Source organism: Apodemus sylvaticus, chromosome 2 (genome assembly GCF_947179515.1).
Source record: "Apodemus sylvaticus chromosome 2, mApoSyl1.1, whole genome shotgun sequence".
Taxonomy (NCBI): Eukaryota; Metazoa; Chordata; class Mammalia; order Rodentia; family Muridae; genus Apodemus; species Apodemus sylvaticus.
In genome coordinates, this window is record NC_067473.1 from 151,425,666 (window position 1) to 151,453,287 (window position 27,622).

General features: G+C 39.8%; 1 protein-coding gene across 4 annotated transcripts in view; it reads right to left on the reverse strand.

Moving 5' to 3' along the window:
* Erc1 (ELKS/RAB6-interacting/CAST family member 1) overlaps positions 1-27,622 on the reverse strand; it is a 296,730-nt gene that overhangs the window by 34,562 nt on the left and 234,546 nt on the right. For 2 of the 4 annotated variants that reach the window (XM_052174714.1, XM_052174712.1), the window contains 3 exons: positions 25,113-25,257; positions 13,156-13,254; positions 11,641-11,701 (listed from right to left, as the gene is read on the reverse strand). In XM_052174714.1, the coding sequence (XP_052030674.1) occupies positions 11,675-11,701; positions 13,156-13,254; positions 25,113-25,257 (271 nt within the window). In that variant the 3' untranslated portion in view covers positions 11,641-11,674. Of the gene's footprint in view, positions 1-11,640; positions 11,702-13,155; positions 13,255-25,112; positions 25,258-27,622 lie in introns of those variants that run through there. The other 2 variants (XM_052174710.1, XM_052174709.1) reach the window with 1 other exon arrangement.

Consider the following 27,622-nt stretch of genomic DNA (forward strand, 5'->3'; position numbering starts at 1 on the left):
CACAGAGGCCTACTGTAACAGAACTGCTATTGAAGGGCCCAGAAAAGACAGGAGTCAACAAGAGCCCTCCACTGCATCACCTAATAAAATAATGTCGCAGGATAGCAAGTATAGACCTGTCTTTCAAAACTAGTATCCAAAAGGAGTTGTATAGGATGATAACCTGAAGAGCTGGGTACTGAACTTAATACATAATATGCTAGAAAAGGTAATAAGTATTAGATGGGTCACCTAGGGCACTTATATGTATGTGGTATCAGATTAGAGAGTAACTTTTTAGGGTGTGGGGAGAAACAAGAATATTGAAAACAGTGGATAAAAGTAAGCAAAATACATGCAGACTGTGTGTGTGTGTGTGTGTGTGTGTGTGTGTGTGTGTGTGTGTGTGTGTGTGTGTGTGAGTGACAGCATTGAATCCAGGGCCATTGAGATACATTACAAACTGCTAATATTTTCATTCAGTAAGAATTTGTGAGTTTGGTGGGGCTCCATATTTTCAGATGACTATGAAAAACAGGTAAGATGTGAAGGGTCTCACTGCACATAATCCTGAGGATATCTGGTTGTTTAGGAAAATGCCCAAATCATAAATATCAGGAAGAGAAGATGCATGCTTCATTAGTTGAATACTCCTCATCATGATATGAACCCATGGATCTGAGTGCATATACGTCAATGACACTTAGACATTATTGCTTCTGTCTAAGAAGTAAGTCAAATAAGGTAAAGGACTCCCCCCTCCTCTTAAATCACACAGAGGAAACCATAAGAATGCAGGGTGTATCTGTGAACCACAGTATAGAGAAGTGATAACATTTTTAATGACTTGTTGCTATTGCATAAATATTTTCTTTAGTTAGAAAACTCCAGAAGTGGAGGGAAAAAAATCTGTCTATTGTTGGGTGCTTCTTGGAGGTAACTGGGCAGGGCCTAATGTCTGTAGCTAACCTACCACAGTACCTCAAGGACAAAACAATGGCGTTGCTGAGCTAGTGTTGAGCTCTCTAGGGAGTCATCAGAGGCTCAGAAAGATTTTCACTTTTATGATTACGTTTTAGTGATGAAAAAAAAAACTGGTTACCAGGCCTAGTTTTATGGGTGATCTGAAGAATGCATTTTATAATAGGACACAGGAGACAGACAAGGACCATTCGACAGCTATATAACCACCACCACTACCACCACCAATGCTATACTTACTGCTCTTACTGCGCACTCCCTGGGTTCCTGGAGAAGGGTAACATGCATGGAATAAGTGAGGACATTTAATCCTCACAATATCCCTCACTGTAAGATGTAGTCATTCTTTCATTAATTTTAGGTTAGTTTACAAAGCAATGGGTTCCAACTCCGCACGTTTACATGTACGCCTCACACTTTGCTCTCCTTTGCCCCTCCCTACAGTTCCTATTTCCTCCCCCACTGAGTTTCCTTTGCATTTCTCGCCTCCCGGAAGAGCCGGCCCTTCCCTCTCAGGCCTCTCTAGGATAGCACACATGTTTTATTATGACTTGGCACAGAGGCTGTAATGCTTAAAGATGCTAAGTGACTTGTAGCAGTTGCAGTGACTTGCAGGGGCTGAGGAGCCAGTGCAGGTCTCAAAGCAAAGCTCATTCTTCAACACCAGGCCAAACACCATGAGAACTATATACATACCTTGTAAGAGAAGCTAAGATAAGATGTAGTCTTTCATTAGAGAAAAAAGTTGGAAGTGTAGGTGCATTATTGTACATATATCACACAATGGCACGTCTTATGAAAAAAGCACCACTGGTCAGTGATACAGCAAAATAACTGAGATTGTATTAAGATCAGCGGCAATTCTTTTTCTCTCTTATTTTCTATCTTCCTGCTGCAAAAGCTACCGTGTGTTTTCTCATACACAAAAAGCCCCGCAGTGGTTCATACAGCCCAGGTCACGTCTGACAGAGAGGAGAGGAACATCTAGGAGGAATGCTGAAGCCTCTTTCTTTATTGTCTCCTGGAGACGTGGACTGAGGAACTGAAGACACAGCAAGGTGGAAAGACTGTCTGTGCTCATAGATTGGCAAAGCTAATACTGTACAGATTTAATTTTCAAACTGCTACAAGTATAGAAAATTTCAAATGGAAGACCAAAGTGTGGATACTTCAATTCTACACAGAAGGAGGAACAAAATAATCACAGGAGGTACAGAGAAGGAAGGACCTGGGAGAGAGAGAGGAGGGGGAGGGGAAAAAGGAAGGGGACAGGATCAGGTATTGGAAGGGACAGGAGAGAAGTACAGAGGGTCAGAAAATCAAATAGAATATATAGCAGTGGGGGATGATAAATGGGGGTAGCCACTAGAAATTCCCAGATGCCAAGGAGCAAGAGGCTCCCAGGACCCAGTGGGGATGACTTTAGTGGAAAAATGCAACAAAGGGGAGAAAGAACCCGTAGAGATCACCTCCAGTATACAGGCGCACTCTCCTAGTAGAGGGATGGATGGGGCCACCCACCCATATAAAAATTGTTAACCCAGAAATGTTCCTGTCCAAGGGAAAGACGGGGACAAAAAATGTAAGAGTCTGAAGGAAAACTCATCCAGAGACCGCCCCACCTAGGGATCCACCACATGTACAGACACCAAACCCCCATACCATTCCTGATGCCAGGAAGTGCTTGCTGACAGGAGCCTGGCCCAGAGCTCCAAGAGAGTAAACCAGCAACCAGAGAGTATACATGGAGGGATCTATGACTCCAGATACATATGTAATATGTATCAGAGGCTGGCCTTATCTGACATCAATGGGAGGGAGGGAGGCTTGATATCCCAGCATAGGGGATGCTAGAGGGGTGAGGTGGGAGTGGGTGAATGGGTGGAGGAGCACCCTCATAAAAGCAAAGGAGAAGGGGGCAAGGGAGCTGGGACGGAGGGTTGTGGAGGGGTAATTGAGACCAGGGATATCATTTGAAATGTAAATAAAATGACTGATGATAATGATGATGATGATAAAAATACAGGTGTAGCAAGGAGTTTCTGAAAGGCCTCTGAACACAAGAAATAATTTCAGGAGCTGAGAAGTGGGATGATATGAAATGAAAATGCTTTTGTACAGTAAAACAAATTATGAAACAAACTATGTGAAGACAGACAGCTTAGTGAATGGAACAAATCTTTGCCAAGTACACATCCAATAGGTAAATAAAAGCTGCAAAAACTAAACAAACCTTAAATCATAAAATCAACCAGGGGGCAACAAGGTGAAATACAAAAGGCCCATAAATATTTGAAGAGTTCAATATCCTTAGCTATTAGGGAAATGAAAATGAAAACTGCTTTAAGAATCAATTCCATCAGTAAAAAGAGGTTTTAAAAAGACAAATGACAAGAAATCCTGGTAAGGATGTGGGGAGAAAGGGATCCTTAGCCAGTGTTGACGGCAATGCAAACTGGTGCAGCCATTATGGAAGTCAGTACGAAGGCTACTCATGAGTCAATAGAACTACTACTGCTTGTAGATCCATATTCATGGCTTCACTATTTATAAAAGCCAGGAAGTGGAACCAGCTAGGACTCTCTCAACAGATGAGTGAATAAAGGAAATGTGATCTGTGTACACTTAGAATCTTAGCTTAAAAGATGACGCCACACATTTGCAGGAAAATGGTTTGAACTCGCATTATGTTAAGCAAAATAAGTCAGAAAAACAAACAGCACATTTTCTTTAACCCGCAGACTCTCGATTTATATTTATATTATGTGCGTGTGTGCACAGTATGTGTAGACCATGAAAACAAGATGGGGGCCATCAGAGAGAAGGAAGAGATTTTAAGGACAAGGAGAGGGAACAAGAGAGGGCAATGGAATGAACACAAGATCAAAGTACCAGGGCTGGGAGCAGGGGCGGGGCATTTAGGGGCAGAACATGAGCCAGGAAGACTGGTAGGTATTATCCATGGGAAGGACACTAGTGGAGAGGGATGAAAAAAACCCAAAGGATGATGATGTATATGTAGACAAATGCCAAAATGAAACCCACTTCTTTAAATGATAACATAAAAACTAAAAAGCAACTATCTGGGGTTTCTTCTTGAAGCCCTGGCCCACAAGAAATATAGGTTAAAAACCATGGTGCCTTGGAAACTTGATGTAGCAGATCAGATTTTAATTTTCTTGTTGGTTATGAGGGTTTTGATCTCTACTTTATCTGATAAGCCAGAAACTTTGTAAACACATGTGTACAGTAACCAGTGTGGAAGGGAACCTGACATCAAAAGACTGACTGAACTTTTAACAACAGCTTCAAAAGCTAGAGCGATAGGGAGTGTCAGTCTCAGCTTTGAGATTCCTATTAGGAAAGCCGTTTGCCTTCTATGTGGTAATGAAGACACAGGGTGACCTTGGCAGTCATTACAAATAAGTTAGGGGACATTAGAAGACCTGGAATATACTTCTCCAGCTGTATACTGTTCCTATGGACACGGAGAACGGTCACAAACAACAGCCATGGCGGCAGTGCTTGCAGCTGGGCCTAGGCTCCACGGTGAGCCGGTCTCTGAGCGAGCGCACCAGTAGCTCTGGCCTACACTTATGTTTGCTTTGCTTTACTGTCTTTTCTCCCAGGAACTGCTCATTTAATCACATATAATCATGTAATATTTTCCTTCTAATCTACTTGGATTCCTTTTTTTGGAATTGCTCCTGTTTTACTATATTCTTAGTATACTACTAAAAATATGTTTTTAAATTTCTTTTTATAACCCAAGGGATCTAATTCTTTAGCTCAAAAGTTAAGAGGCTAGAAACAGCTCTTACAAACTTGGCCTTTGATATCTGACAGAGCACGGGAGCCTGTGAGAGTAGGGTAAGCTGCTATGGATGTATACATGATGCATACCTGACACCTTGGCCTTCAGTCTCCCAAGATTAAGTCAAATCTGTCAGGTTCAGCCTTAACACTGTAGTAATTTACTGAGATTAATGTCTCAAGCATATTATGATGCCAAAACATCCTTCTATATTTGGTACTAAATTAGGTACAACTCATCTGGTATATGCTTATTGTTTTTTGAAGTCTGATGTTTCCAGTAATGGCATTGTTTCCACTAAATTCTCATAAAATGATGGTCCCCTGACTCCTAGCTTAGATTGAGACTTCTAATTTTAGGACAGGCAGGTTCTATAGCCCTGGTTCAGCGTATAGTGTCAGAAAATGGAACTTAGGCCAGCCATCAACCTCAAGACAAGGAGTTAAAGTCCCAGAAGGAGAAACCAAGACAAGCTATAAAGAGAAAATTAAGGGGATGGGGAAGACAAAGAAGCCTATTGGCTGACTCCTATTGGCTGTCAATCAACTGGATTATACAACCTAAGATTAGAAACTATGCTTACAGTGGGAATGTACCTGAATTTCCTTTACCCCAACATTATAAGGGTTCTCTTGACCCCCTTTACCCATGTTTTCATCCTATCAGCCTGTACACATATACATATAACAAATCCAACAAACTCCTTATGAACCAAGCTTGGAGTCCAGATGTGTAGTTCTAGCACTGGGGAGGCTGAGATAAGAGGCTCGCCTTAAGTTTGATGCTAGCCTAGGCTTAGTAGTGAGTATTGGGACTAGCTTAGGTTCAGAGTGACATACGTCTTAATTTTGTTTGGGGATGGAAGGTCGGGGGAGGAGGGACCCAAAACACTTGTCAAAAATTTTGTAGCTAAAAAAGTATACCAAAGTATTTTGACTTAAGCTTTTAAATTCTTTAAACAATATAACTTAGATCCTACTGCTGCCATCTCTGTTTGTCGGGTGGTGGTGGTGCATGCCTTTAATCCCAGCACTTGGGAGGCTGAGAGAGGTGGATTTCTGAGTTCAAGGCCAGTCTGGTCTACAGAGTGAGTTCCAGGACAGCCAGGGCTATACAGAGAAACCATGTCTCGAAAAAACCAAAACCTACTCCCCCCCCCCCAAAAAAAAACAAAAAACCAAACCAAACCAACCAACCAACCAACCAACCAACCAACCAACCAACCAACCAACCAACCAAAAAACCAATATAACTTCAAAAGCCACCAAAATTAAAAAAATTTTTTTAAAGGTGAGGGAGTAATTCTGAGGCAGCTAAGGCTGGCCTCAAATTCATTATGTAGCTGACCAAAACTTTTTGAATTCCCTATCTTCTATCTCTTTCCCCTAATGTCCACACTTAAATCCATATTAATACTTCCTTTGTCTCCATGCTCACTCTACTTTATTTAGTCCCAGTAACTAGTGTTACATTTTTACTTTCATAATAAAAAAAATGCAACGAAGCTTATTAGAAATGTTTATTTTCTTTATTAAAGATCACAAACTTGGGACCTGATGACTATAAAAGACTGAATGACGTGCCATATAATTTGTGTTATCATGTGATGATTTTTTTGATTATTTGTAGTAGTTTATATCACAAAAATCATATAGCACTCCTATCCTGTTAGCTTTTGTTACTTTCTTATAGTTAATGTGTGGCTCAAGAGCATTACTCTTTATACAGTGCAGCCAAGAGGAGCCAAAAGATTGGACATTCCTCAGTTCTGGTGACTTATTTAATACTTCCCTTCTACAGACAGATTTTCTGAAGATTAAAGACATAAAAACTGTAGCACTACTGCAACCAGTATATGTCATACTGGCTAGTTTTATGTCAGCTTGACAGAGGCTAAAGTCATCACAGAAGGGAACCTTAATTGATAAAATGTCTCCATAAGATTAGGTTGTAAGAAGACTGCAATACATTTTCTTAATTAGTGATTCTTGTGGGAGGGCTCAGCTCATTAAAGGTAGAGCCACCCCTGGGATGGTGGTTCTTGGTTCTATAAGAAAGGCTGAGCAAGCCACGGGGAGCAAGCCAGTGAGTAGCACCCCTGCTTGAGCTCCTGCCCTTACTGCTTTGGAGGATGGTGTTTGTTATATGAAACCGTGAATGAAATAACTCCCCCTCCCCAAGTTGCTTTTGCTCATGGTGTTTCATTGCAGTAATATAACCCTAAGACACAGTGTGGACACCCCAGTAGAACAGACCCAAAGAAATGTCTAAAGCACTTGCTTCAAAAGCAGTGCTAATACTGGCATCATCTCTCATCCTAAGTTCTGAAACACAGTGTTCCAAATCATGCTCTAAAAACTTTTGTTTTTCTGAAACATATATAACCCCATTTCTACACTTTAGTCATTGAAGGTAGACATAGTAATACTAACTTTTATGTCCTATGATAAAGACTTACTTTACTTGAGGGGCCTGACATCAGTTTAGACAAGCCAACTTCTTCAGGGTAAAGTCCCTGAAGAGCATGGGGCTAGTCTTGTCAGCTATGAGTCACAGGTTATATGAGAATATGGTTTTTTTGCCCACAGATGTTCAGGTGACAGTCAGAATGTATCTTTGAATTATATTCACTCTTCTAGAGTTGGATGCCAGGAGCCAGATGTCGGGGATCCTTTGCAGCTTTCCTTTACATCTCCCATCTCTTGCATTTCTCTGAAGTTCTGCTCTTTATAACAGTGCTGCTGATATTAGCAGTGCATCGGTTCCAAGCCATTTCTGTATTCTTGGTTTCAATGGAAATGCTTCCCTGGAGTTTGTGAACTTTAGGATATGTATATGTATATATTTATATTTTATATGTATTTTATTTGTGTGAAATACAACTATTAAACTAAGGGTGAACAGGCATTGTTCTGGATAAGAGGAATGCAAAAGCAATCATATGAATCTCCCTTTACTCATAGCTCCTATGTTCTATTGTCAAGGAAGAAGAAGAAAGGATAAAGTGTGTTAGTCAGGGTTTCTAATCTTGCACAAACACCATGACACAGAAGCAAGTTGGGGAGGAAAGGGTTTATTCAGCTTACACTCCCACATTGCTGTTCATCACCAAAGGAAGTCAGGACTGGAACTCAAGCAGGTCAGGAAACAGGAGCTGATGCACAGGCCATGGAGGGATGTTCCCTATTGGCTTGCTTCCCTTGGCTTGCTCAGCCTGCTTTCTTATAGAACCCAAGGCTACCAGCCCAGGGATGGCACCACCTACAATGGGCCCTCCTCCCTAATCACTAATTGAGAAATTGCCTTACAGCTGGATCTCATGGAGGCATTTCCTCAACTGAAGCTCCTTCCTCTGTGATAACTCCAGCCTGTGTCAAGCTGACACACCAAACCACCCAGTACATAAAGTGAAAGGATAAAGAACAGATGAACAAGCTAATTTAGATAGAACATCTTCTGTCTTTGTTAAGGTTTCTGGTGATGTGATGAAACACCTTGACCAATAGCAAGTTGAGGAGCAAAGGGTTGATTTGGCTTATACTTACACATCACTCTTCATCACTGAGAGAAGTCAGGACAGGAACTAAAACAGGGAAGGAACCCGGAGGTAGGAGCTGATGCAGAGGCCAGGGGGTTGGTAATGATGCTGCTTGATGGCTTGCTCAGTCTGCTTTCATAGAATTGAGACCACCAACATAAGGGTGCCACCCGGCACCACACTGATCACTACTGAAGAAAATGCCTTACAATTCAATCTTGCATAGGCATCTTCTAAGTTGAGGCTCCTTTTTCTCTGATGACCCTAGCTTGTACTGAGTTGATATAAAACTAGCCTGTCTTTGTTCTGGTGCTCTCACTGGGGTGGCCAACATGGTCAGATCTGTACTACTGTTTGGAGTTCTATGTTGGCAAACATGCTATTGCTACTGATGAATGTATTCGTTTATAGAAAATGCCATTGACTATGTATACTTTAGAGGAAATCACTTAACAAAATTCAAAGTGTCATTATTATTATTATTATTATTATTATTATTATTATTTGTGTGAATGTCTGTGTGTGCATGTGCGTGTCCGTGTGTGTGTGTGTGTGTGTGTGTTTGGAGTTAGTTTTCTCCCTCTGATATATGTGGGGATATGGAGATAGAATTCAGGTTGTCATGCTTTTACCCATTGAACAATCTTGCTGGCCTGCAAGTTGTTTTCCTAAAGAAAAATATTCCTTAACATATATGATATCAAACTTTCAGTAATAAAATGTATCTTGGTTAGCACTTAACAACAGCTACTAGTCACTTGTCCTAGAACACAGAAATGCCTGGGATCCCTGAGTCACAACTTCCAAGTCTCCCCAGTGCTACAGTTTTACCTCTGAAATAAAAATAACATACGGAGATGATGGTATTTCCAATAATAATAACTAACAATCACTGAAAACTTATTCTTTTCAGAATGAGATTGAAATTAATGAGTTCAACACCAACAAAACAGTAATAGCATTGCACAAAGAACAGTGCTTAGGGATGTAAGAAATTGCTGATGGCATCCTATATAACACAAAGCACTGACAGAAACTCACGTACTAGATAAAGAAACTGCTACAGAGAGGTGACCTTACTTGCCCTGGGCCACAGAGTTAGGTGGCGATGTCTAGATCAGGCTGTGTAGTCTAGGTGCTCTCACAATGCCTCTACTTTTTACACCACTATCTCTTAAGAGAGGAAGCCAAAGTGAAGAGAGCACACCAGCCAGCAGGTGCTCCTGTAAGGACTCAGCAGACTGCTCGAACGAACGCCTGCACTTGGCACCTCAGGCTCTGCAGCCCCCAGCCTGGCCCAGCTCAGAGCTTTCAGCTCCTCCCAACTCATTATTTATGGTTTCTGATTTAGACTCAAGCTTTGCCAGTGAGTGGTGGCTTATAAAACGCTTTAGACCAAACATTAAGTTCTTAAGTTGGTAGGAAAATATAAATTTCAAATTCAAAATTTTGTTAAGAAAAATCCATTCTCTGTAGAGACAACGAAGAAATAAATACAGGAAAGAACGAAGCCAAGACTTCTGCAGTGCTTTAGGGATTGCTCATACAATTCTTGATTTTGTTTTTGAGACAGGTTCTTGCTGTGTAGCCCAAGATGGCCTTGAATTTACAATCTTTTGGTTTCAGATTTCTAAGTGCTGGCATTACAGGTACACACCACAACCCCAGCCTTTATTAGTGTTTTTTTCTTAGGTAAAATATTTTACCATATAAAGTGTGTGGCAGAGTGTAGAAAGTATGAAGCACTGTATTGTAACAGTTCCAGCCAGCGAGCTCCAACGGCGTCATGAGAGCCACTGACAGCAGCAGGCGCAGGTCAGGCAAGAACACAGGGAGGAAAGGTTTAGCGCCTTAGGAGCTTGGTGTAGGCCTTGCTCCATCAGAGCAGCAGACGTGAATTGTACACTCCAGACCCAGGACACGAGATAACTTGTTTATTTTTCAATCTCCTGGTAAAATTACTGGTAACTTTATTTTCCAAATACGTTTCTTATCATTGACTAGAAAAAGGGCTGTGAATGAAATGATTTGTGTATGTGAGGAACATACTTCCTGCTTTCCATAAGCCAAGAAGCTACCTTGTCCTGCCAAAAAGCCGGAGAAGGCAGAATCATTGATTTACAAATGTTTGCTAACTATAGCTACAGTGTGGTCCCTCCATGCCTCACGGTAACAATACACACCTCTGCAGCGCGCAGATGAGCATCAGGACACAGATTTCCTCTGAGTTTTAGCTTTCTCTGATGTGCCACACGCTTTCTGGTTGCTACTATACGTTTCCCTTCCTGTGCATTTCCCACCTGCTGCTGAAAGTCACACAGAAACCTGGCCGCTGAACAACTTACCTTTTATCATTTTTGGCTGTGTTCAATATTCAGAGGTTGATATGTTTGCATTTTTAAAGCAGTTTAACATCAAGACACAGACGTTTCAGGGAGAATGGACTCCAAAGGAGTGAGGTCAACAAAAGCATGGCAGTGTGTCCAGCGGATGCAAGGACCAGTAAGTGTGAGTTTAGTAGTCACAATTATCACTTTCCAAGAAACTTATTTCCTTAGACAAACCTCAAGGGCATCAGATCAAAGGAAGATACAGCCACAGCTGTGCTGTGTTTCCAGCCAAACGGCCTGTAAAGGAGAAACAAGACAGTGCCCTGGAAGCTGCTGAACATGGCAGCATTGTAAGAAAGAAATTTAAAACAATTTTTTTTCCTAAAAAGAAAATCCTCCTTCTTTATTCCTTTGTTCCTTTTCTTTATTGACATTTTAAAAGTAATGTCAAAGTCCCAGGTAGATCCTGGGACTGGCCCTCAGAATTCAGTGTATTCTCTATGAGCAGGTAGGAACATGAGAAGGTATAGTTCACAGCACAGTTTTTTAAAAACAAATATAATTCAGACTGTATATTTATAATTATCATAAAGTATATTTTAAACATAGGCTAATAATAGCAATATAACTGTCTGTCCATCCCTCAATACCATCCATTTGTAGAGAGTTATTAAACAGTATATTGTAAAATCAGAGATAGGATGATTTATAAATAAAATCATCAGTTATGCCCTGGAAGTTGTCAAAAATGTACAGAAAGAAATTATAAATGTGACTAATAAAACACAAAAAGAAAAAAAGACACAAACCCCAAACCCCACTATGTCAAAAGCACAGCAATCCACACAAGAGTCATGTGAAAATAAAGGAGCAGAAAGCACACTGGGGAGTTCATGACTGTACAGAGAAGACGTGAATGAAGGTGATCACGGAGAAAGAAACATGAAAACAAGCGAAAATCATTTCCGTAATTAAGGAAAGCTGTTTCTCACCGTTCTGAACAAAATGGCTGAACTAAGAGCATCTGATTGGCTATGCCCATATACCCTCCTCCTCATCCTATGGGGAGAGATGACAAGGGAACAATGCCCCAGGGCAGCATGGGAATGAAAAAGAGTCGGTTAGTATTAAAACAAAGACATAAGTATAATGTAGCAGAAAAGAAGTTTCTGGCAGTTTGTACATTAGGCTCCAGCTCCCTAAACTACAAATTAGTAATGAGTTTATGGCCCATGTCTACTCTTTCCTTTCCTGAGCTGCTGTAATATTCTCAGGTCAGAGCTTTTCTGTAGGATCTGCTTGTGGCATTGCTCCATCTCTGTTTGCCCTTCCCACATCCTGTCATCTCTACCTCATATCCGAACCTATTACAAGGAAAAGATCTGACACGTTTCATGCAGAAGCTAGACAGTCTTAATTCAGTAGCAGGAAGCAGGCAGAACTGTGGTCTCTAGGTGGGGGACACCAGGCAGATGGTTCTCCATTTGATATAAGGCTGATTCTGTTTTCCTTCTCAAGTACTAGGTGTGCCCTAGCTGCCTTACTAAAAGCCATCTTATAGGGCCATTCCTTCTGACACTTAGAATAACAGTTGGATACCAATTGCTGCTTTCATTTATATGTTTCTATGGCTTCTTCTAAGACAATGCCCCAGTTGTCACTTGGTGGAGATGTTTATCAGAGGAGTTTTCTGTGACTTTGCAGTAATATGGTTGTAATTACTTGGCTATTATTTTTCCCTTAGTTTTGCACTTTTATAAATTTTAGGATTGGGTGTGACAGAGATGTTGAAACTGATTTGGGCACAGAGATATGAAATAATTTGCCCAATCCCAATGAATCAGGATTGATCACATTCAAGATCTTGGGAGGTTTTTTTTTTATTCCATTCAAAAATTCCCAATTGAGTATGATTATCTTCAATTACATGAATGTCCTTTTGCAATAGTAGCAAGCTGAAAGCAATACCTCTTGAGAATGTCATGCTGAAAGGGTATACCAGGAAATGAAGGGAAGAAACTAAATTTCATCTATCACACTATTCAAAAAAATTTAATTGTTTTGTGGTCCTGGATATTCAAGTTAGGGCCTTGTACATACTAGATAAGCTACTGACCACTGAAGGAAATCCCAGCCTGCAGCTGTATCTTTAAACAGATGATGTTCAGAGACTAAATACTTTGTAATTCAACAAGAATTAATTTCTGTTCTGAGCCATGCCTACACTTGAGCAGAGTCTTGCTTTCCTAAAAAGGAACCAATTCCTTAATAAGAAAAGGAGGACTCGTTCAGTTTTTTCTCATCTCAAGGCAATTACTTAATAATAATTCTTATAAATAATTGAAGCATATGCTTTTTAGATGTTCAGAATCATGAACTTCCTATATTGAAATTATTTGAGGAAAGGCTAAGATTCTTCTAATTTATAACCTAGAATCTGCAATATGTTACCACAACATACGTGGATATAAGTGTTCTTTTCCAAAAGAGGAAACACTCAAGCACGGTCTTACCTGGTCTGGGGAGGGTTTATGGTTCGTCTGATTGGAACGGGAGGATCTGAAGTGGTCATCCTCATAGTTGTCAGCCATTAGTTTCATTCGATTTTGTGTCTAAAAAGAAATTCATAGTTTAAATTAAGATAAAATCTCCACGATACATGGCAACAAGTACCTTAAAGATGTTCATGAGCATGAAAACAGTCCCATCCACAATAAAATCAATTAAACATAGACTTTGGGAGGATACTGCCAAGGGTTTAGTCAAAGCAATTCAAATACTGAAACCCTAACCCCAACACCACTGTTTCTAGAGACAAGGTCTTCAGGAATTCAGACTCAGTGAAGTCAAAGGGTTGACTCCTAACTTGTGGCTGTAGCTGTGTTCTGAGACCAAATGAGTCAAAGATCTCCTCTATGTGAACACAAAGAAGCTAACACTGGTGAAGAGTGCTCTCACTAGGAAAGGAGTCAGCAGAGACCTTACCTTGGACCTCCAGACCTCTATACTGTAAGCAAACAGATAAACTACTATTTCAGCCACCTACTCTATAGTATTTGTTATGGTCACTTGAGCTAAAACAGGTAGGTAACTTTGTGCAGGGAAGACAACAGTCTCAAAACAAGCCCTTTATACACTACTACATTTTTTATATTGATAACTAAGACTAGATTATACTATAAATGGTATTCCGTAATTTTCAATATTTTAGTTTATATTTACGTAGGACTCATTTCCATGTTATCTAAGAAATTACTTATTATTTTAAACAGCTCATTCAGTTTAGGGTAGATTTTATATAAATATTATGATTTTAAGAATTTGGGAAGAAGTTTTACTTATAAATTAGATAATAGATTATCTAGAAAAATCTTAGAGAATTAAAAGTGTATAGCTTACTTTGGAAGATATATGTATAAAATTTAACAGCAATTACTAAATAATTTAGATTTTGAAAACAATCAAATGTTCCAAAAGCCTTCTTGATCCTCTATCTTCACTACAAAGGCAGTCTGGTGACTTTGGGCAGCTGGTAAATGAGTCCCTCCCAACCATCTTATAATCACTTATTTGTGTCAGAATATGCAGAAGTAATGTATGGTTCACAATAAAATATTGTTCAAATAAAGTTTTAAAGCATCATAGTGTTTACCATGAGCACAATCTGAAGAATTAAGTTAAAGAAAGATTGCCCTTGATTCCTCTCATCAGTGACAACTACTATCAACATTAAGGTATTTGAGGTAATTAAATGAGATGCCCTCCTCAGGTATTTGAACACTTGATCTCCAGTTGGAGGTCCTGTTGGGGAAGTTTAGTAGGTACAGCCTTGCTGGGGTGGACTTTGAGAATATATAGCATTGCCTACTTCCAGTTAACTCTCTGCTCTTTGTTTAAGGTAACAATAGTGATCTGTCAGCTTCCTGCTCCTGCTGCCATACTTCCCTGACATAATGGACTCTTATACCCTGGAATGTAGGCCAAAATAAACTTCCTCCATAAACTGCTCTTGGCCATGGTCTATTACACAGCAATGGGTAGTAACAAATATACCAAGTATTCCATTCTGCCTCCTCCCGGTAGTAAACTCATAAGAGGGAACACTCTTCTGATACAGCCTCATTTGGTAGCTATTTCTCTATATATAGTACTTTAAACACAACTCTACCCTGCAGGTTATTGTTAATCTCTGAAAAGAAACACTTTCATTTTGCCAGCCATCTGGCTTTGTCAAAATTTGTTTGGTTATCTCTAACACATTTCATGGTGAAGCAAAAGCATTTTGATTCCCCTCCCCTAAAAGTTACAGAGATACCTAGTGAATGATACATGGGGCAAGAACTTTAGGGCTAAATTGTCTTAGTTTAAATTCTACTTCTACATACTAGTTATCTATCCTTAGGCATGTTATGAGGTAAATTTTGAACCTCAATTTCCCTATCTTTAAAGTGGGGGTGGATCATGGATTTTGACTAAAAGACTGTATAGTAAGGGTTGGTTAATTAAGCTAATAGAACATTTAGCTTCCTAAGCATTTAGGAAGGTGTACAGCCTAAATTCAGTACCTAATAACTTTTAAAAATTATTAGTCTGATAATGATAAGCATTAATTTTCATGGTCTTACTCCTAATTTTTTCTGGTTGTATAGGATGGATTGCTTAACCTGTATTGTTGAACACTCAGGTTTTTTTATATTTTAAATCTATCTAATGCATGTATATTTGTCAGTTTGTCCTTCTAGTGCATGACAGAAAAGAGAATATATATCAACAAACTGAGATACCAAATTTTTTGTTTTCTTTTTTTTTTTTTTTTTTTTTTTTTTTTTTTTGTTTTCTTTTTTTGATTTTTCGAGACAGGGTTTCTTTGTGTAGTCCTGGAACTCACTCTGTAGACCAGGCTGGCCTCGAACTCAGAAATCCACCTGCCTCTGCCTCCCAAGTGCTGAGATTACAGGCGTGCGCCACCACGCCCGGCTCAAATTTTTGTTTTCTAGAATGCCTTTTGGTGACCTCTCACATAGTCTGAATGTTTGTTTCTGCTCGAAGTTCACATATTGAAACCTTATCAGAAGTGCTAAAAAGACTGAGAGGTGAGTTCTTTTAAGTCTTAAGTTAGTCTTCTTCTAAAGGTGGCTAATCCATTCTGCCACATGAGCAAACATCAAGAAGAAACACACTATGAGGCAGAGTGAGTTTGATGCTGACTGCTGAAACCCTATCTTAGGTTTCCAATCTTTTCTTGTTTATGAATTACAGTTGAAGATAATTAGCCTGAACATACTGGGATAATGACTAGGAAGTCTCCAAGGAAGCTCTCAGAAGAATAGGAAGGACAAGAAACAACAGCAAAGTCATATCTAAAGAATAACCAAAGCATCTGGATACCAGGAAAAAAAAAGTGTTGACTATACTGTGAATGTGGGCAAGGATTAGATTCCCAAAACATGTTTGGTCATGTAAAGGACAACATGACATGGTTCCTGCCACTGGAGCAAAGCCAGCTGGGCATGGGCCTCCATGAGTGTTGATGGTTTCTGTGGCATAAGGCTTGTTTGTATAATATGCATATTTTCATGTCTTCCTTTGAGGACTGTCCTCTCTTCCAAGGTTATGATTCTATGATCATCAGAGATGCCACAAGACCAGGAAGCAAGGGTGTGGCTAGTGTCTCAGCAAAATGGTAAATGCTAAGAACTTCAGGATAACCCTTAAGGCTGTGGGAAAGAACTCTAAAAACATGAGTTCAAGAATATATAATTTCTCAAGTATGAAAAATATAAATGTAAGGATGCAAAAATAAAGGATGCAATATGAATGTTCCACTGTGAGCCAGCTTGTCAGAAAAATACAAAGGCAGGCAGATTCCTGAGTTCAAGATCAGCCTGAGACAGAGTTAGTTTGGGCCCAGGAATGTTGGAAATGGTAATATCAGGACAGGATCTCATACAGCTAGCTTACTGTATGTGCTTACAAAGGCAGTCAGATCTGTGAATTAATTTGCAATATTAAAAAGAATGTGCTTGCTGTCTTTTTCTAAAAATCAGGGGGCTAGAGTCATGGGATGCAGATTCAAGGGATAATCAAAAGGGAACCTGGGAGGATGACTGAGTTGATATGTAAATAAAAGACTGGGCATTTGAATTGCAAGAGAGTTCTTTAGAATTACAAGAGAGAGCTATCTCAAGAGAGTTTTCTCAAAAGCTGCCTCAAGTAGAACATAGACCATCAGCTTGTAATCCATGATTTGATTTTGAGTTATTCTTTTCTCCACTCCCAGACACTCCTTCCTCTGATATCTTGGACATGTCTAAAACTTAAAAGCAATTTGAATTAAGCCTTTTCTAAGGCAGAAAGGCATTTCAAGTGCTTCTGAGGATGAGTGTGCAAACACAAGGAGCTGACCAGAGTAGAAAGAGCAAGGATCATACACTTGACCCATGTGACAGAAGATACAGCATTTACTTCTACATTCTACATATCTACATGAGTGTGATCAAGGTCTATTAGGAATCTGTTGCAGGCCTGCTCCTTGAACAGTCAGGGTGGCCTCTCACAGACATGAGATACAACACAGCACACACTCAACTCCTCAGGAGCAGCTCTTGTGTACTGTGCTTCTTGAGGTAAGATAACAAGGCAAGGGCATACACATTCCACTGCCATAGAAGGGATTTTATACCAGATGTCTTCTTTCTTTAACCCTGTCACAGGATGGATAAAAAAATCTAGTTCCAGCAGCATAAAGAATAATACTGCTTTGAAAGAAGGGAGAAAAGAAGGAAGGAAAAAGTAAAGGAAGGAAGTAGTAACTTTATTTAAAGCCTTACATGCATGCTTACATACTTGTGAGAAAAAGTTCAGTGTTTATTCTGTTAGCCTTTTCTTCTAAAAGTCAGATGGTAGTGCCTAAATAAGGCACTGCAGAAACTATTTGACAGAAAAATACTCAAGCCAAGAAAGAGGACATAATAGAAAAAGAACAGAAATAAGCCTGGTGTTTTAAAGGAAAAGGATGAAATCTCTTATTATTAGTAAACTATGAGCTATCTGTAGGTGCTGTTTACCAGACTGAAAAATATATTAACTCTTTCAGAGAGACCTGAGGGACATCAGATGAATCACTGTTAAAATAACTATGTTCTTACAGAGAGGAAAGTGACAGCCACAGTAAGTCTCCAAATGAGACTGTCTAGTCAACCTCCCTTCTCCTATGTTTCTTCTCTGTGGTGATACTTACATCAGGGTATGATGCCAACTCTGTTTCTAGGAAGAGCACTGTGAGCCCCTTGCTTCTTCAGGTCTCACCTTTCACCTCTCACCTTTTCAGAAAAAGTCATTATTCTTCAAGTCATTCAATCTAAGATTTTCAGCTGCTCTTGACTTCTTATTTCCCATGTGTGTATTAGAAATGGAATCACAGGCAGGCAGTGGTGGCACATGCCTTTAATCCTAGCACTTGGGAGGCAGAGGCAGGTGGATTTCTGAGTTCGAGGCCAGCCTAGTCTACAAAGTGAGTTCCAGGACAGCCAGGGTTACACAGAGAAACCCTGTCCTGAAAAACCAAAAAAAAAAAAAAAAAAAAAAAAAAAAAAAAAAGAAATGGAATTACAAAGTCTTGTTGAATCTGTTTTCAAATTTCCCTCCTCACTAATTACACAGTTCACCTGTGTGACTGCTGGTATGTTGTTGTACCGGTTCTCTATGTGGCTGATAGTCACTAACCTTCAACAGAAAATCAGATCTTAAAACTGGGTGCCGTGGCATGAGTTGTAATCCTAGTACTGTGAAAGGTGGAAGCAGGAGGGTTACCTCAGTGTATTACAGTGCTTGCTATCAAGTCTAATGACCTGAGTTTGATTCTCAGTACAAACATGGTGGAAGAAGAGAGCTATCTGACTCCTATACCGAGAACAGTATGTTTTTCCCTTCACATCTGAACTCTAGTTCAAATACTTTCTTTGGGTCTCCAAGCACTAGGCACACAAGTAGTACACAAGTATACATACAGACAAAATACTACTATTACTACTACTACTACTACTACTAATAAAAATAATAATAAAAATAAATAAACAAGTTAAGGTTCCTTTTTTCCCCAAGCCAGCACTAGATTGATGTTAGTCAGAGAGAGTATTAGATGTCTCTATGACCAGAAGAGGAAGAATAGAAGTCACAGGCTCTCCAGTAAGCTAAGGATGCAGACCTGGCCGTCACCCTGACTGCAACTTACAAAGAACCCTGAATGAAATCATAGGCTAAGCTATTTCCCAATTCCTGAAATAATAATTGTGTGAAGTTGAGGGGATTTTTATAGAGTAGAAAATGACTAATTAATGCTAGTAACTGGGGTTATGGTATATGGTAAAAGATCTGGGAGTAACTCTGGAACTGGGCAGTAGGCATATATCTACTCAAGCTGAAAAGGAGAACATTGGTGAAATCCCACATTGGTGAAACAGACTTTAAGGAGGCTGCCAAGGGAGTCCGCAATATATGGAGATATTCCTCACCCTATTCAAGGACAAGGGATTCCACAGGGGGTGAGCGATATGTGGAGATATTCCTCATCCTATTCAAGAACTTCAGCAACAGCATCACCTGCAGTCAGTCATGTTTAAAATATACAAATATACTTGAATGAACTGAATATCCCCATTAAGGAATCACCAATCACAACACTGACACAGTGACTCTGTTTCTTCTCATTTCTTCCAGCAAATGTGAAAGAAAATATAAGAACATGGCCTCTCTTGGCACATAAGTGATAATAAAAATATAATTATTTATATATGTGTATATATATACATGTATTAAAATAGCACTGAAAGTGAAAAATTAGACCAAAATACCATGAAATACATTCATTTAGTCCATACTTAAATTTAAAAAAATTTTTTCTTTGTGGTGTATAACTATTCTTTGGTATGAATGGAGTTTGGTTCTAATCTTCAAGACTTCCTCCTCCAGGAACACCAAAGTGTGAGGACATCTAAGTCCTTTATATAAAAACTGTATAGTAGATGCATATAACCTATGTATAGTCTCATATATACTTTATGTCCATATAAATAACTGGTATTGTTTAGGAAATGCTGATTTTTAAATTTTGAATTAAGTTGGCTTTCTAAATCCACAGACTCCTTGTCTGTTGATTAACAATCAGTGTATCAAAAAGACTGGAAAAGACTTTTCTTGTCATCATTTCTGAAACAACAGAAAATGAAGGTAACTCAGGATTCTACATTATGTATGAAGCGTTAAAGGCTTATTCTCCATTATTTTTATTGGCAAAGACTCCCATTCCAAATTTAATTCATAATGAAAGGCTTTAAACCTGTAACTAGTCTACAGAAAGCTCTATTTTCTTGGCTGACTAGAAAGATTTTTCATCCAACATTATTATTATTATTTTCATTGTAGAGGGAAAAAATAAATTAAGAAATCGGTGACTCTAAAGGTTGGTTCATATAAGATCTTCAGTTTTGTTATACAATTTTACTTGTGTTTAGAAGAGAACTCTCTATGTACTACAGAAAGCCAACAGAAAATTGGATATGTAAGGATCTACATATTTATCATGCTGCAACTTGGCAACCTTGAAAGTTGTTCCATATTGAAAACCTAGCCCAAACTTCATGGCTTAGGAGGTCAAAGGCCCTAGCGGGGAACCTATTACCATTGTTTTGATAAGTGGAAACGTTGTCAAACTGCCTTCTAAATATTTACATTTATAGCCTTAAAGTTGCTCCCAATCTTGGCCAGAGAAGTCTCCTTCTGGAGTGGGCAGCAGTTAGTGCAGAGACTCTTAACTGGTCAGAGGTGAGACAATGTGTCCATTCAGTGCTCAGCCCAAAATGTGACCTTTCCATCATCCCTTTAAGGCTCAGGGAACTTGTGGAGAGGAGGGAGAAAGAATGTAAGAGTCAAAAGATGAGGAGGAAGAGTGCCTTGAGTGGCTGCTGCAGACATGCCATGGCTGTTGCCCTCATGGGGTCACTGAACTGAGGTCACCTACACAGGAACAAGCTCACAGCAGCCGGCATTCCAGGAGGCAGCACTAACTAGACTCTGGAATCAGGGAGGCAGAAGTTATGAGGAGAGTGTGGGGGTGAATCTTGTGGTAGATTATAATCAAGATACACTGTAAACATGTATGAAATTGTTAAGGAATAAATCAAAGTCTTTAAAAAAATAATTGCCTCAATGGGTAGGGTCAAGGCTTCAGACCAAGAAGTTCAAACAAACAAACAAACAAAAACATCTGACAAGCCCCCCCAAATTTTAATCAAGTTCTTCTCCAAACTTAAGAAATTAAACAAAAATACAAGGCATAATTTATACATATATACATATACATATCAATAGATTTACAACTGTTAGCAGACTCTTCAAGATAGGAAAGAGGACAAACATTTTAATCTGCACTTAGCATTTAATTTGCCCTTGGCTAGGAAAGAGCTGATATTCCAACTATATTTTCTCCAATGGAAGTAAAGATAAACATAGGCACACTAAAAGCAAAACTGGAGTAAGTTGGGGTGTTCCGTACCCGCATACCTCAGTCCCTAACCAAAAGGATGTAACTACCTCAGCAAGGAATCTCTTCTGCACCGTGAACAACACAGGCTTACACTAGATAAAGAGCTGCAGTGAGAGACAGACAAAAGGACAATGACACAGTTTGTTCCTAGGTGGGTAACAGTCAGCCCCATAGCTTATGAAAGAAAAGTGTAAAGTCAAAATAAAAAGACACATTCTACCCATGAGCAGGGAGTTAACTATCTCAAGTGAAGGAGTCAAGAGAGCCATATACATTTGGGGCAGACAGCTTGTTTATACATGGAATATGAACAGAGCACTGGCAACTGTCACTGTGGGAACCAGCATACCAGCGGGATTCAAGAGACATTTGAAAGTATGTACAAATGTTAGTTTTCAGATAAGTAGATGTTTGCTAGGTCTACTGGAATCCAAGATGCACCAAATCAAAGTTTCCGCCTATCTCAAGGTCTAAATCAGTGACTGTCAGAATAACTGGCTTTATACAGTGATACAGTAAACAAGAATGAAGGTAGCCAATAAAGTGTCACAAGTGTCCTAGTAATCCCCAGAGAGACTAAAACCTGGCAGCTGCATAATGGGCAGAACCACATAAAAGAATTACTTAAAGCATTACTTGGGGGCCTGTGATGTGGGTAAAGTGGAGCCTGGTAAGCCAAGTTCCATTTCTAGAAGAGTCTCCTGCAAGTTGTCCTCTAGCCTCTGTATGCACACTGTGGCACGTGTGCCCAACAAAATACATACATAATTAATTTAACTGACGGGTGTTTCCTCCAATTGCACAGAAATATTTACAATCAAATGCTCCTTTACACTAAGAACCTGGATATTAGGAAATAATGTAGTATTAAAGGGTTAAACAGTTAAAATACAACACAATAGAAAACTAGGAAAATGTTTAACTGTAGAAGGGAGACCCTACCCTAACCCTGTGCCAGTCACCCGGGTATAAGCTCAGGGGACACCTGGATTAAGGCTGTGTAAGGAAAAAGGTGATGCTCAGCCTTTATCAGTGAAAAGAAACATCAATGAGACTAGAAATAGGCTCTGGCCAACTGAGCAGGACACTAACAGGGAGGAATAGCTTTAGGATCTGAGAGCTAGCTCCCAGGAATTTCTGAGGCATACACCAAGAGGCATATAGACTGCAGCTTTGCACTTAAGTACTAGTACTAGAAGATCTCGGTTCTCTGAAGAACCTAATTCATCTTCACATTCCACAATATTGATTTATAGTTGAGGGAAATGAAGCATGACTACAGTGTAACTCACTGAAGTCTTTTCACTATGAGTGGATGCATTATTTACAATCTTTTTTTTCTTCTTCTTTTTTTTTTTGGATTTGGTTTTTCCGAGACAGGGTTTCTCTGTATAGCCCTGGCTGTCCTGGAACTCACTCTGTAGACCAGGCTGGCCTCAAACTCAGAAATCCATCTGCCTCTGCCTCCCAGACTGCTGGGATTACAGGCGTGCGCCACCATTGCCCGACCATTATTTACAATCTTATAGATCCACTTAACTTAGATATCCCTAACCCATTAATTCATTCCTAAACTCTTAGTCTGTATTCTATTGCACACTCTGGAACTTGACAGTTGTTTACAATAATGAAACAAAGATAAACTACTCACAGGATTTTAAAATGAGATTTGCTAAGTAACCTGAAAGGATGTAAAAAAAAACAAAAAAAAACAAAACAGTAATAAAAAAATGTTCTTTCAGTCTCTGCTCCATACTTTGTCTCTATATCTCCCCCCACGGGTATTTTGGTCCCCCTTCTAAGAACGACCAAAGTATTCATACTTTGGTCTTCCTTCTTCTTGCACTTCATATGGTCTGTAAATTTTATCTTTTGTATTCCAAGCTTCTGGGCTAATATCTACTTATCAGTGAGTACATACTGTGTGTGTTCTTTTGTGATTGGGTTACCTCACTCAGGATGATATTTTCTAGTTCCATCCATTTGCCTAGGAATTTCATGAATTCACTGTCTATAATAGCTGAATAGTAAGTACTCCATTGTGTAAATGTACCACATTTTCTGTATCCATTCCTCTGTTGAGGGACATCTGGGTTCTTTCCAGCTTCTGGCTATTATAAATAAGGCTGCTATGAACATAGTGGAGCATGTGTCCTTATTACATGTTGGAGCATCTTCTAGGTATATGCCCAGGAGTAGTATAGCTGGGTCCTGTGGTAGTGTTATGTCCAATTTTCTGATGTACCGCCAAACTGATTTCCAGAGTGGTTTTACCAGCTTGCAATCCCACCAGCAATGAATGAGTGTTCCTCTTTCTCCACATCCTCTCCAGCATTTGCTGTCCCCTGAGTTTTTGATCTTAGCCATTCTGACTGGTGTGAGGTGCAATCTCAAGGTTGTTTTGATTTGCATTTCCCTGATGACTAAGGATGTTGAACATTTCTTTAGCTGCTTCTCAGTTGAGAATTCTTTGTTTAGTTCTGGGGTTCCATCCCATATACAGTCACCAAACCTAGCCAACAAGTGCTTGCTAACAGGACCCTGATATAGCTATCTCCTGAGAGGCTCTGCCAGTACCTGACAAATACAAAGGCGGGTGATCTCAGCCAACCATTGGACTGAGTGCAAGGTACCCAATGGAGGAACTAGAGAAAAGACCCAAGAAGCTGAAGGGGTTTGCAGCCCCATAGGAGGAACAACATTATGAACAAACCAGTACCCCCAGAGCTCCCAGGGACTAAACTACCAACCAAAGAGTACTCATGAAGGGACCCATCGCTCCAGCTGCATATGTAGCAGAGGATGGCCTTGTTGGACTTCAAAGGGAGGAGAGGACCTTGGTCCTGAGAAGGCTCAATGCCACAGTATAGGGGAATACCAGGACAGGGAAGCGGGTGTGGGTGGGTTGGTGAGCAGGGGCGATGGGGGAGGGGATAGGGTGTTTTTGGAGGGAAAACCAGGAAAGGGGATAACATTTGAAATGTAAATAAAGAAAATATCCAATAAAAAATGTTCTTATTCAGATTTTTAGTATAACTAGAAGAAAATATATCTGCCAGACTTGATGATCTGAAAACTCTGTGTTATGAAATATCCAGAATGCTGAATAAAACAAATGATCTTGCAATAAATCCAAGTCTTCAGGAGAGGTCTTGATATATAGTTAGTATTTAATAATAACTGGGAAAATGATGTTAAAACAATTCAGATGAGAATCTAGAAGGATCTGTTGATAGTAAAGAGTATAGCCAGGGAAGAGAGTTCCCAAAGAGTGGGTGCTAAGAAGTCTGAGAATTGGCTTAGCAAGTCCTAGAGTTGAAGCAGACTCATCTGTCAGTGTAGGCTGGAGGAAAGCTAGGAGTCTATGAACCACTGACACTTGGAGCTAATCTATTCTGAGTCCATTAATGCCCTGATTTGACCACCAGTGAAACACAATTTTACTGGTAATGTTAAGTCCTTTTGTTAGAAACTATGACAAAAGTTTTTTTTAGAAACATCAGGACATGGTAGTGCATGCTTCTAATCCCAGCACTGGGTAAGTTTAGTCATGAATTCAAGGCCAATCAGAGCTACATAGCAAGACCTTGTCTCCATAAATGAAAGTGAACTGAACACCTAAAAGTTGCAAAATACAGAGAAAGTAAATGCTCAACATAATAAGTGTGAATATGAATAAAAGATTAACCAGTGTGGCTTTATAATGCCAGAATTGTAAGGTCTTCCTAGACCATTGGGAATTCTGTGACATTTTTTAGATATAGCCATATATCTGTTAAGTGTCAAATTATGAAAATATTACATATTTAGTATCTAGCATGAAACACAAGGTACTAAAAACATCTTTGAGATGGCAGCCATGTCTGAGAGGGCAGAGGACTGGGCTCTCTTCGGCCCGCCTCTGCTGTTCCTGGGCACACCTCATACCTGCTGCTTGAGCTGCTGCACTAGACGGTCCTTTTCCCGTTTCAGTGCAGCCACTTCTTCTTGGGTCTTTTTCTTAGAGGAGGAAAGCTCTAGAAGAGCTATGTTAGCATCCTTTTCACTAATAGCAGCCAGAAGAGCTTCTTGCCTGAAAAGGGAGAAAAAAAAACACATGAGCACTTAAATGCTTTATTTTGCAGTTCTACAAAGAAAAATCTGGAGAACAAAGGAAAATAACTGAGCTTTATATCATTTTACGGGGTGGCAGGAAGTTCATACCATGTGATTTAGTTCAACATTGCTCACTTGACAAAGAGCATGAAGGAGCCAAGTACTGAACAGAACCTAACATTGGGAACTGTAAAACCACAGCATAGGACAGCTTCTTAACTCTGTTGGGATTGGGGTAAAAAGTGCATGAATTTATTCTCTCTCTCTCTCTCTCTCTCTCTCTCTCTCTCTCTCTCTGTGTGTGTGTGTGTGTCTGTCCGTCTGTCTGTCCGTCTGTCTGTCTCTGACTCCCCAGGAGTATATGTGATGTGTGGCCTGATTTCTTGGGTGGAATCTGGCTTCTGAGTGTGACCAATGTCTTAAAGGGATGGTTCCACGGTCTGATCCAGCAGGAGGAATTAAGTAGTTAAAGCATATATGTGACAAGATTGCTCCAACTAAACAAAAAAGTCACTACTTTTGTATATTTTTCAAACTTAGCTACAACTCTATATAGGAATTCATATATATATATATATATATATATATATATATATATACACATTTTTTAATTAAAAAGTAAAATAAGGCCAGGAATGGTGACATGTGTCTTTAATAATCCTAGCACTTGAGCGGCAGAGTCAAGCCAATCTCTGTGAATTTGAGATCTACCTGGTCTCCATTGTGAGTCCCAAGCAAGCAAGGGCTACACAGTGAGACTGTCTCAAAAAGCAGAGTCTGTTCTCTCCGTTTGTATGGAGTCTTGGGTATGAAAACCATTTTTCTATTAAAGGTAATTTGCCCACCCAGGGCCAATAATCCATAAATCTCCCCTAGCTTGTATGACTTTTATGCAAATCTTAACCCCTACTTAACCTCTACTTGTTTCCTTCCTGCTGATTCTTTTAAAACTAACCAAAAGCAAAGACTGTGAGGCTGGACCTCAGCCAATGGAGAAAAGAAAACAGTTACTACCTATGTTAGAATAAAAACCAAGGAACTTCCCATCCTGGTGGCTGCTAGCCTAGTTTGAGTCTTGCTGCACTATTTTTTACAAAAGGAATTGCCTTGCCAAGCTACTCTTGCTTTCTTATTGTATTCCTTTGTGGGAAGTGGAGATTACTCTTCCTTTTATTCTTTGTTTCCAACATGAGAATGAGCTCAGACTGTCAGGCTTGGGTACAAATGCCTTCACCTACTGCACTGAACCATGCTGCCGGCCCTGCTTTGCAAACTACAAGAAAGTGGACTTAGAACACAGCCATTTGTCCTTTTGATGGTGACCTTTGCCTTACAGAAACTTTGTAATTTTATGAGGTCCCATTTGTCAATTCTTGATCTTAGAGCATAAGCTATTGGTGTTCTGTTCAGGAACTTTCCCCCTGTACCAGTGTCCTCAAGGGTCTTCCCCAGTTTCTTTTCTATTAGCTTCAGAGTGTCTGGTTTTATGTAGAGGTCCTTGATCCATTTGGAGTTGAGCTCAGTACAAGGAGATAAGGAAGGATCAATTCTCATTCTTCTGCATGCTGACCTCCAGTTGAACTAGCACCATTTGTTGAAAAGGTTATCTTTTTTCCATGAGATGTTTTCAGCCCCTTTGTCGAAGATCAAGTGGCCATAGGTGTGTGGTCTTCACCAACCCTACATCCAACAGAGGGCTAATATCCAATATATACAAATAACTCAAGAAGTTAGACCCCAGCCGGGCGGTGGTGGCGCACGCCTGTAATCCCAGCGCTCTGGGAGGCAGAGGCAGGCGGATTTCTGAGTTCAAGGCCAGCCTGGTCTACAAAGAGAGTTCCAGGACAGTCAGGGCTATACAGAGAAACCCTGTCTCGAAAAAACCAAATCCAAAACAAAACAAAACAAAAAAACAAAACAAAACAAAACAAAACAAAAAAAAGAAGTTAGACCCCAAAAAACCAAATAACCCTATTAAAAATGGGGTACAGAGCTAAACAAAGAATTTTCACCTGAAGGACTTCAGATGGCTGAGAAGCATCTTAAAAAATGTTCAACATCATTAGTCATTAGGGAAATGCAAATCAAAACAACCCTGAGATTTCACCTTACACCAGTCAGAATGGCTCAGATTAAAAACTCTGGAGACTGGAGGTGTTGGTGAGGATGTGAAGAAAGAGAAACACTCCTCCACTGCTGGTGGGATTGCAAATTGGTACAACCACTCCGGAAATCAGTCTGACAGTTCCTTAGAAAACTGGGCACATCACTTCCGGAAGACCCTGCTATACCACTTCTGGGCATTTACCCAGAGGATTCCCCAGCATGTAAAAAGGATACAT